Genomic DNA, 12215 nt, shown 5'->3' with positions numbered 1-12215 from the left:
ATTCTGCAATTCTGTGCTTCTACATCTTTCAGGATCATACTGACGCATTAAATATTTTTTATATGTTTAGTTTCTTTAAACAAATGATACAGGAAGCTTTGCATCTATATTTCTAGACATCTGTGAAGCTCGTTCTGAATCTCAGAGTCAAATCTCTTTAATGTGCTTACTAAGAACTAAGAGAAGTCAAGCAATGCTCCCACTTACCAGCTCTTCATCTTTGAGAGATGTTCTAGTAGCCATTGCTGAGGTAATTCCAGCTTTTCGGGATTGAACCAGTGACTAGGGAGGAAGAAAGTTTATTATTTACCACTGACATTTACAAGTGCAATGGCATTACATGCCCAGAGATGTGAGCAAGGGGACTCTGTCATGCCAGACATCAAACCAGCAACCTACTGCATTTAAGGTGGTTTCTTAAATGACTGCTCACATCTCAGAGGAATCAAATGTTTTCTCGGAAATACCTCCAACTTGTTTCCATCTGTCCAAAATCAGTCTCACTGTAGTAAAAATCTGATTGTTTCTCTGAAAGAATTGCCAGTGAAACTTGGGCTCCCAGCTCCACTTTTACATTTTGGTAGCAACAGTAGCCTTTCTACTGTCTGAAGTTACTACAACTGACTCACTTTTCTCTATCTAACTTCATTCATAATCAAAAGGAGATTACTTCATCAGCTTTACAAAACATACAACACCCCAAAATATGACAGTAAAGAGTTGCAAGTAACAAGGAAAAAATAAAGGGAGTGAGTTGGGAGCAGAGGTTTGAATGTGATGGTGTATCACATTCATCAGCCATCACTGAACACAATGAACTGCATTTTCCCCTCGAAGAACTGCCCGTCACACAATGCCAACACTACTTTGCAGCTGTGAACAGCACAGAATATCGTCTTTGCAGCACCTCACAGTGGCATACAAGGGATTTCTGCAGCCACTCCAGCAATACAGAGGCACAGAAGGATACTTAAAGATAGCAGCATTTGCTTCAAAATCATCCAGCTCTCTCAGTTTTGTACCATTTATGTTCTGTTTTATCCTGTTCCAAGAGAAACACAGAAAGTTCATTCCAACAGTGATGGAGTAGGACAGTGTGTTGGATGTGCATTCACTGCAATACTGCAGGTTCAAAATAAAAAGCAAAGAAGTAGAGAGGGAAACCACATAAAGTAAGGGGTTTTTTTCTGGTGAAGACTTGATGGATAGTCTTCACCTCCACTTACCATGGCCTGTGAAGAGAGAGAATGAATGCATTCAAGAGAAGTAACACAAGTTAATGCCATTATTGCAAAGATTTAAGATACAAGCAGTTAGCTAGACACATGCCAAGCTGCCCATGCATAAGCCGGCAGACAAAATTGTGTGCATCTCTTCACATGAATTACAGAATACAGAAACTTTGGTCTTTCAGCTGTTACAGCATTTCTCTCAAGTATGAAAGCACTACGCGTACTGAATACAACCAACAGGAAAACCATTCGTCCTGCAGAAGCCTTATTTCACCATATCACACAAGCATATGAAAGTTGTCCTCATTACTCACTTGGTTCTCATACCTCCTCAGTGCAGAAGTCTACTGGCAACATTGCAAATAGCTTTTAAAATCAAAGCACATATGCTCGTTTATCTATCCTCTAAAATTCCAGCCTTCTGGTAAGCTGCCAAACCTCACATGGACATTATTACTTTCCCTAAGGTATGCGATTTTTAGCAAAACATTTAAAAATGATGCAGGCCTAAAAACAATCAAATATTTTGTGTAAAGTAAAAAGGATTAAGAACACAAGAAATACCCTAATTGTTTCAAATGAATAAAACTGTCAACAAAACTACAGCTCATTCTCACTGAGACTCCTAACCCTTTAGCATAAGATTTAATTTAACAAAACACTTGAGCTTCTTGAAGTGACAATGAATGTGCCCATACATCAAGAAAGTAAAGCCAGCTGTGTAAATGCTGTGTGGCAGAAAAGAAACAAACAAATCTCTTACCAGATCACTGACAAGTGGAATTGGCTTTTTTTTGCGCAGATCAGGCATACTATCAATGCCATAGAGACCACCTGCAGGCCTGGAAATTCAGGAGAAAAAAAAACAAACAACCTAATTAATTTAGGATTGGAAGGGGTGAAGAGGGGGATGCTTTACTGAAGGAAAAAAAAACAGTCAGAAGATTATACTTGAGAAAGTGTAAAGTTAACGCTAAAGATGATTAAGTGTTTATCTTCTTCACACGAAACAGCCCAGTGGTGTCGGTTGTTAGGAGAGAGGACATCAAAGAGGATCAGCCCAGGGGCACAATGCTGCTACCCATCTTCTGATTCTAGTCTAGAATACAGTCTTAATACTGGCCCCTGAGGTCCGCGTAATTATTAAGAAAGACCTGAAGACCTGACATCGTAGGGGAAAATAGATTATTTTTATTTCTGTAAAAGAGAGCATTCATGGTGCTCAGCATTTCAAGCGATGCAGACCTGTACACACAAGAGATGGCATTTGCTGGCAGAAGTGAAAATGGAGCAAAAGGGCAAACTACCCAAGCCTGATGAAATAAAACACTCTAACCCTACTTCCCTCCCCAAGAGACCGGCCTGGATAATTATACCTGGATCCTGCCACTTACTGGCAACACAACATGGATGTAACCCTGTACTTGAAGATGGTCTATCAATCCAGCTTAAAGGTCCCCAGTAAATGTATTCATCTCTAAGGACTTTGAACAATGCCTTTTCCAAAAGCCGGAAACTGAGCACACACCTCTTTGCTGTGGCTCCCTCCCTGCAATGAACACCCAGCCCAGCAGGCAAAATCCACAGCATCTCTCAGTGTCTCTCTCATCCCCCCCATCTCCATTCTGCTTTCAGGCCTTGCTAACATTAAGAATATGGCTCCTGAGGCGGTCTTCTTGAGACTGTAAAGGAATCCTCTGCCTCTCCATCCTTACCCTTTCATCTTCACTCCCTACCACTCTGGCTTACACATTCTGGTATTTGTGCAATTAACTGGCTGGCAATTTCAGCCTGGTTATTTTGTTGATTTGGTACAACATAACCAGCCAAAACACTCTGCAGGAAAATTACAGGAAAAAGCAGTATGGGACAAACTGTTCTTACAGCCATAAAAACTACCTTTGAAAACTGCCACTACAAATTCGCACATGCCATGAAAATTGTAAGGTTGAAAAATGACACAAGGCAACCTGCAGCAATTAGAGAGCAGGGCCTACTCAAGCCCCCTTAAACACAGACAAAGGCAAAAAAAACCCTACCCAAACAATAAAAACATCCAGCACAATCAAACCTATAGTATAGCTTGAGGATGGACAAGGATGTCACAACACAGCCTAGCATGAGGCTGTGGCAAAGAGGAAAACAGTCCTGTATTACAGAAACATGTGACAGAATAGTAATAGTACAATTGACTTTTTTGATGGGGCATAGGAGGGCAACACGTCTAAGCCATGGCTGAGCTGATAGCTGCTGCTGGCTGAACAAGCCTGGTGGGAAGGTGAGCAGTCACATGTAACTTCAAGAGCTGCGTCAGCTCTGCAGTTTTCCAACACTGGAAATCCTCATAGCAAGGCAACGCTGTGTTTTTTACTATAGGCTATAACCATTTCCGATAGAGAACTCGAGAGAAACTTTTTGACCAAGTCATACTGCAAAAATCCCTTTTGACTAAGCATAGAAAAATCTCACCCTCATCAAGAAGTAGGAAATATGTTTATATTGTCACATTTGTCTGCTGCCTTTATGTTACAAAACCTTTTTGATACTGGTGATACTGTTTTGGGGTAAAATAGGTGTCAGGGCAGTCTACTCAGATGATGCAAAGAATCCCAGGATTACTTAAACTACAACACATCTAATTGATACACTTTGCATCAAGGATTTGTGTAAATCCCTTCAATTATGAAAGCATATATAAAATCAAAAGGGAGAGTATATAACCTGAAAAGATCCAACAAAATGATCACAAGTTAAACTCTAGCATTAATGCTCCTGCTAATAGTTTTCTTCCTACATGATTTCAAATTTTTTTTCTCATTTTATTGAAAGGAAACTGTGATACTCAGACATTTCCCAGGAAATAACAACATTAAAATTGCATGCTTTATAAACTCAAGATGAGCCTATATAAATTATTATCCTCGAGAAACACGTCTAGTTACAGCTTGGTTTGTTGAAAAATACCTTTGATAGGCTGAGGTTTATGACAGAACCAGTGGTAAGCCAGGATGACAAATGTATTTAAAAGGTGCTTTTATTTTGTCACCAAAGAGAGATGTCCTAGTACCTATATAGCTACACACCCAGATGACCTGCTTTTAGCTTGTTAATAGTAATAAAAATATTCAAGAACAATTCCTAATTTTCAAAAGTGTGTTTTCAGCTACCTCCCTTTATTCAAGCAAAACTGCTACCTTGCTTAATAAAATTACAATGTTTGTACAGACAAAAGAATTGACAGTGCCTCAAATATGCCCAGTTTTACACGTAATAGGGTAACTCTCCTCTGCAATGGATGTAATATTTATAGCATTATTATGGAGAGGTGTATTGAGGAGTGAATAGCATTTCTGTATGAGAATATAATCCACACTAATAAATAAAAGATAGAGATATGAGGTACTACATCCAGAGACTGATCCATAATATCAATTGTACCTTTTTTTTAGAAGTGACATCTCCAAAGCCAGTGATTACAGACAGGGAGCTCCTGTTGCATTACACTATAAATGAAAATTGCTTGAAGCATGTATTCATCTTTTAATACAAGTCTTATCACACAAAGGTGTCCATTAAATCTTGACAATCTAAGCAAGCTAAGGTGGTTTGCAACGACAGAGGATGACTACTTCTTTCAAAGGACACCACAACTCTAATCTTCCAATTGAAAGAACAACTCAAAGCATAAATGCTTTAAGTATACTTTAAGGCTAACATGCCAAAATGTGGCTAAGCATGGAATTCAAGTTTTACCACCCTCAACACCTTCTCTGGGAATCCCTTGCATGGGATGAGTGAGCATGACCAACTTTTGGCAAAACTACATTAGCCATGTTTAGCTATCCTGAATAAAAAAGAAAAAAACCTACAGATTAAAGCAAACAATGCCTCAAATTGACAACACATGTTTAAGTAATTCAAGACTTGCAGTTGTATCCACTTTTCAGGCTAGGAAATAATTTGGTGTGCATGAAGCAATAAACCAAGTACACAGTCCCCTTGTTAACGCAGGAGAAGGTGCTGTTTATAGTTACAATAAATCACTGCCTCCCATTCCTGTAAATTGCCAATTCTCCAGCAGCCTGCCCACTAAGTCCCAGGTTCCTTAGGCAAAGCAGGGGGTTGCTAGGCAGCTCCAGGCACCCGCAGGTGACGCTTTGTGGGAATATCAACACCACAGAAAAATGATTCCAAAAGCAGAAAACCATATAATGAAGCCTCCAATCTAACTTCATGTTTTATTAGGGAAGCTTCCTTCAGTAATGTGAGAATCAACTTAAGTGTGTAGCAAGCCAACATCTGGCTGAGATTTCAGAACCAATCTTACTGCAGCTGACTGACAGCTTCTAATGGGTGCCTCACCACCAACCTGAATCATGCTGATTACAGACCAGGCACATAACCTTTAAAATGTGTCACTGTCTTTTTCCTGCCAGAGGATCCCAGGGAAGCTGCCATGCTGGCACCTATGACTACAGAGTGTCATGCTAAAATTACAATCAGAATTTGTCTGCTTCATTTGCTGCAAGTAGTGTGTTGTGGAGAGAACACAAGACCTGCTCACATTCATCTGTGCAAAACAGCCATGATGTGCAATGCATTAAAAATACAAGCTGCAATCATTTCTAGAGTTAGTGCAGTATTAACTACTACAAGGAATTGCTGTAAATACAGAAGACTTCCCCAAACTACTTCTTCTTCTAAGAGTAGAAGATACAGAAGTCTTTCAGAGCTACACTTAGCACCACCCTGCTGCCACCAATGACTGATCCAGGAGAAACAATTTCAACCAGACCACTCTGAGGTGCTCAGTAGCAATTATTTAATACTGCTGCCATAAGGACTTGCCACCAACACATTATATCTTATACATTGCAACTACAGTCTTGTTCTTAACCACAGGTCTGGAAGAGCTGCACATCCCACCACCAGCTGCTTAAGAATAGACCGAAACACAGCAGCATCCTGGTCTTCAGTGAGGTTTGGCCGCTTGATTTTTCACTAAAAACATTATAAATGCTATTTTTACTTAGACTGAACTGCAGACCTCTAAAGTACACTCTAACTAACACAGGGATAAAAGGTCCCAAAATACCACTTACCCTCCTTTGAGCCAGGGTGGTTTTGATGGATCAGCCTCATCTTGGCCCTGAAGTGGGAGAAGGGGAAAAAAACCAACATGAAATTAGTTTCCAGAAACACTGGAAAAAATATGTATATGGTATTCTGCAGAAAGGGTAACAGACCACACTGCATGCAGGCAAATCCATACAGAAACTCTTTCAAGTACTTTCAGTGACCAAGATGCCAGGGTAAGTCATACAGACACGGACAGACTATGCAATTTCATTGAGTAGCTACGACTGGAACCTGAAGAGCCTGTTCAGTGCAACTCATCCAAAAGACAGTCTTGAAAACAAACTTTTTATTTTATTCCAACACCAACGAGTTATTGGAGAGCTCCTGTTACTACAGGTCACCACTTAACATGAATGTGGTCATAATGAAGATGTTATAAATTAAATGCTCTTGTACAAAATGCACAAATGACAGACTAACATGAACCTCTGTATGAATGCTTGTGAGCGTTGGTCATGCCCTAATGCAAAGACTCTTTAGTGTCCTACGCAGAGAGATTCTGTTACAGCTTCACTCATTCATTTGAAAGTATTTGATTTCTAACAGGCATGAAACAATGGCCACCACCTGCAGGTCAACTGGGATCCCACAGTGTGATGGAAAACACCACAGAGTGTGAATGTGGGGATTCGTATTAATGAATTCAAACCATGTTCTTATGTTCATATTAAGACTACACTTATAGAGTGATGTTCTCTGTTCCTCTGAAGATCCTGAGTTGGCTAATTAGAAGTGATAAGTATTCAAACACTTGTAATGCACCTGGAAAAACAACAGGTTCTGGACAAGGGGAAAATGGTTACCCATTAACTTGAAACCTCTTTGTTTCAGCTCACAGGTCATCCTGCTCTGAAAGAATATCTACCTTCACACAGGACTAAGCAGGTCACAATGCTTAATGGCTAAAACTCCAACCTCACATCTGCCAAGAGAAAAAGGAAGCTGCAACTTGCACATGGTGAAAAACAAAGTACTTCCAGCCATGGAACTCACAACCTGAGAGTCAAAAAAAAGTAAAGGAACTTTAGTCAGAAAATAAGATCCAACTTTATGCAAGATAAAAGAACACAGCAGCAAAAGAGAGTTCTTTTTTCTTGTATGCGCTGTGCAACCTCACATTGTTCACAGGTGACAGACAAAGCCTCTCAAGAGCAGAAATAACCAAGAAAGAGGAGTTCTCTTTGAGGTATCAACTTGAACAGAAGCAAATGTCCAAACTTTGTATTTTTGAGTCCTACAAATTAGGGAATTGTGAGATTTAAACAGTACATATTAGTAATGTTTCTTATTTTATATTTAAACAGGTTGAACAGTATAGTGTTATCCATAATGGAATGATCAGACAGGCCTGCAGAGCAGGAAGGGGCCCAGACCCACAGTGCAGTACCATGCACACTTCCCCACAGCTGCAGCAGCACACCGGGCTCCACTAAGCTTTGCTTTCAAAACCCCTCAGCCTGAAATATCCATTTTCTCCAGAGAGATCTGAACCAACTGCTGGTCAAGAGAGATTTCATAAAGTAAATGAAACCAGATCCTTCTGAGCACACAGGAGAGGTCATCTCTACCTTTGCATCTGAACACTTAAAAGAGCTGTGGTTAGAAAGCAACACTAAAATGGACAAAGGTTTCCTACCAGGCTGAGCTTGACACCAATGGCTCAGCTGTGCTGAAGGATAAAGAATGACAAACACAAATGAGGCAACACTGACTGGCAGAAGGAGTCAGTAATAACAAAGCTTTCAATCATTTTACGTGAGAATGAAATGTAAGTGACTGATATTTGTGACACTAACAGACCACAAAACAGCACATTCGCTGCAGACTGGAGGCCACAAAAGCATCAAGAATCTGGGAAAAAGGGGGAAGGAAAGATATAGGGAAAGGTGTTACCTAGTTAAGCAATTTCCTACAGGCAACCATGAGTCAACAGAGAACAGCCAGGAATGTGAACGTGGGGAGGGCATAAAGTATGATCAGGAAACAAACCTACATCAGGTCCCAGATTCATGATGTGCAAAGTAAAATCTGACAGGAGTTCCAGATAATTAAAATAAATGAGCAAAAATATAATTTATTTTTACCAAGCCTTTCAGACATGCAAATAAAAACAAAAGGCAGAGCTTCTCTAGGGTCAAGATTGAAAATCATCTGGGCATAACAACACAGGGAAAAAGAAAGCTTTCAGTAAGTGGCAATGCAGGGCCAAAGCAGCTGATGGCTGTGTGAAAGCAGGAGTTATCACCTGCTGAAAGCAAAGTAAAGAGCTAATTTGCTCCAGGCAGCTTTCTCCCTGAGAAAATGCCAAGAGAACCAGCTCCTGACATCCATCAAGTGAGGGCTGATGCCTTGAGACTGTTGAAGAGCCAATGCAGTATCCACAGTTAAGGTGTGTGTGTGGAGGAGGGAAATGTGATCCAGATTAGTGTACAACCATTATTGGCTTCAAAAGCTTGAAAGGGTTCTGAGCAAACACGAGGGAAAGAATTAAGATGGAGGCTATTGAAAAACAGGAAAAAAATGTAACAGAGGCACAACCAATTTTGTCAACATTCTGGTTTTGTTCCATAAAGCAACTAGTTTTCTCTAATCATAAAATGGATTATGAACTGAATTTTCATTTTAAAAAAACCTTTTTGACACAGTGCCATGTGATGCTAATAAAGACCAGATAAGCTGAGGAGGAGGAAGGAGCTTTGACGTGGATAAACAAGTAACTATAACTGAGCCAGCCATGGACAACACAATAAGGAAGCTAGTGGGAGTAAGTAGGATCTGCTGATAAAATCTGGAAATGACAAACCCAGGAAAATTATTGACACTGGACTCACAGAGTAGCCCACTAGAAAGAAATGATGGCAGCAAGTACTACAATAATGGAAGACTAAACACGGAAAAAATGGCAAGGTCAAAGCCCCAAATGCTGCCATGAATTTGACTCATACAAGGTGTTCCTGAGAAAAGCATGAAACAATAGACTTGAGTTCTAGTCATCAGACGGACCATAAGCCTTTATGATATAGCCAGGTAGGAAGAGAGCATAATCCATAGAGTATGTCCAATGAAATGTCTCCACCGAAGTAAAAGCATACATATCTTTGAACTATGATGGCAAGATTCCTTCAGAAAAGCATATGAAATCTTTTTATTCTGTATCAAAGTAAAAAAATAAATCACAAAGGAAAATGGCAAAAGCAGCTAGAGGATGTAAACACAATCCTGTAAGGAGAAGAACAAAACATTTTGCTTACTCCAGCAAAAAGAATTTTTTCCTGTGTTTGTTCAACAGAAAGGTGAATGGGAGAACAACCACTAAACAGAGGATGAAAATTCAAAGGTGTCTCGCAACGACAGCTCTGTAGAAGCCTTTCAAAAGGAGAACCAGACACCAAACCATAACCGTTCCAGAGAATGAAATTGGGAGGTTTATATCAAAGGAACTGGCATAGTATCACACAATGGCAATCACCAAGAAGTCCTCTGTAGTCCCTTCTTCCACTGACACGTTGTCAAAGAACCAGAAGGCTGTTATTAGCTACACATGCTGGCACGAGGCTTTAAGACATCTCCAGCAATACCAGCTTAACAAAGTAATCCATAGTTTGCACCTCTCTTGGGAGTAAGAACTCTTCACATATTCCCCCTCATTTAAAGAAAGCAAACACCAGTATCGTCCACCCGATGGATCTGGTGCAGATGGGGAGTTTCCTGCTCTCCAAAGGCAGCACTCACACCAGGACCCAGCAGGGCTCCAGCAGCTGCCCTGGGATGGGATTTGTCACCAGCTCTGGCTTTCAAATTCAGTCCATAGCAGCAGCCTGAGCTGGTCAGAGCCCGGGCAAGCAGCAGAAACAACAGGCAGGTGGAGAGGAGCACTGCAACTACTGTGACAAATGTGAAGGCAAAGGGAAAGCAGACACATTTAACCCCCTCTCATGCACATGTTGCATTTCACAGAAAGTGTTTTGCTGGCTTATGGGCTTCTCTGCACAGCTCTGTCACTTGATCTTTCCTTTAAAGCAGCCACACCAGATTGAATCTGAAATTTAAATTTTTTTTTAATCTCCAGTAAGCAGCTATAGGAGCACTGAAACAATGGCGAATCAAATATGTAAATAAAACAGGCCATCACATCCTTATTTGATTTTTTTTTTAATTTCTGATGCCAGAGGATGACATTTTTGTAACTACTGTCCTACAAATACTTTCAAATGGGGAAGTGCTTGTCACCCCTAGTATTGCAGTATATTCACGTACAGTAAAGCATACCATAACCAGCTGCTGAAAGGTATTCTCCAAGTAATTAAAGTTTCTTATCAACCAAAAACCAGTTAGAAAAACTATGTCAGTGACAGAGAAGCATAAATTTAAGGTCCTGGATTAAACAAGGCAATAGACATGGTCACTTAAGGCGAAGTATTCAGTCATAGGGAAAGCAATGTTTAGTGAAGCCTAAAAAGGAAACAACAGGAGTTTTGCTTACTCAGGAAAAGCAACAGCTGGGTTTACAAGTAACTCGAGAAGTCATTTAACAAAGCTGCAAATTTTGCAAATTCTCTCATACATAAGAAGATACTTTAATGGACAGAACAAACACCTATGCACTTCTGTAGAAGTGGAAGTACATAAAATGTACAGACAGGCAAAGAAAGGAATAAAGTAAGAAATCACAAAGTCTGGAGCGGCACAAGGGAAAGGAAGAACATCCACAGATTTGTTAGCCCCCTGTATAAACCTAGCTCTCCACATAAAAGGCTTCCTAACAATGTAATTTTCCATCACATTTAAAATATTGTGTCTAGCAGTACTGTGTCTAGCACATTATCCTCTTAAAATATAAAACAGATGTAAAACATGTAAAGCTGCTTTATGCTGCTTTATTTAAACAGATAAAATAATCAATTTCTTCTTATTTGTTTTGAAAATCATCCTAACTTGTTTTCAAATACCATGTTTTATTATTAAACCTCAAAACCCTCGGTTAGATATAGGTTAATCTGAATCAGGCTAAAACAAGGAGCAACTGTTTCAATGACTAAATTTAACTTCTGGCCATGCCTAATTAGCGCATTTCTTCAGTGGCATTAGCAGAGTGAGACTGAACTAAATCTTCCCAATTAAAGAAGTCAGTCTTGTCATTCAATGTCTTCATTCACTCAAGTATGCTGCATTTTACATAGACTCCAAAGCTACAACAAGTCAAGGGATTATTTTAAATTCATTCCATATTCTGCAACAGGATCCATTTAATTAAGGGCTGAAGAGCCCCAAAGGAAGCTCCTTCTAACTGGTGTACCACCCAGTATCACTTTTCCAGCTGCTAGATGAACAGTTTGAAGGAGGTTACAGTGGTTTTGCACTGAAGCCAAAAGGGGACTGAATTTAACACCGGTATTTGACACCTGGTATCTCTGCAATCCTGAAAATGCATTAATTGACAAATATTTACCAGCAAGAAGGAAACAAAATTGCTGATATATGAGCCAATAAAGCTTAGAAATGCAAATTCCTCAGGCTCAAGGGATGACATCTGCATGGAGCCCCCAAAATCTGTGCAAGGTTCAGCTTCTCCTGGAAGCCAGTTCGGCCACATTTTTACAACTACAGGAGAGAGGGAAGCACAGCAGGCACTGAACGCACATAGCACAGAGTCATGAAAATAAAACAGCTGAGAATCCAAAAGCCAGTAATTTCTCTGCGTGAGATACAGTTGCTAATAAATTGTTGACAAAGCACACAGCAGTCAACCAAACAATTCTGCAGATCCTCCTAGGAGGAAACAGTTACCTGTTGCTGACAGGGTAACAGGCAGAGAGGTAGCTGGTCCACGACTAGGAAGACAGT

The 12215-nt window shown here is 40.1% G+C and overlaps 1 protein-coding gene across 1 annotated transcript in view; it reads right to left on the bottom strand.

Moving 5' to 3' along the window:
* LOC136374278 (serine-rich adhesin for platelets-like) overlaps positions 1 to 12215 on the bottom strand; it is a 206126-nt gene that overhangs the window by 78300 nt on the left and 115611 nt on the right. Inside the window, exons 14-17 of the mRNA XM_066339578.1 lie at positions 11774 to 11780; positions 6335 to 6374; positions 1996 to 2074; positions 208 to 282 (exon numbers count right to left, since the gene is read on the bottom strand). Of these exons, the coding sequence (XP_066195675.1) occupies positions 208 to 282; positions 1996 to 2074; positions 6335 to 6374; positions 11774 to 11780 (201 nt within the window). The remainder of the gene's footprint in view (positions 1 to 207; positions 283 to 1995; positions 2075 to 6334; positions 6375 to 11773; positions 11781 to 12215) is intronic.

Source organism: Sylvia atricapilla, chromosome Z (assembly GCF_009819655.1).
Source record: "Sylvia atricapilla isolate bSylAtr1 chromosome Z, bSylAtr1.pri, whole genome shotgun sequence".
NCBI lineage: Eukaryota > Metazoa > Chordata > Aves > Passeriformes > Sylviidae > Sylvia > Sylvia atricapilla.
This window is presented reverse-complemented; position numbering and strand designations above follow the sequence as displayed.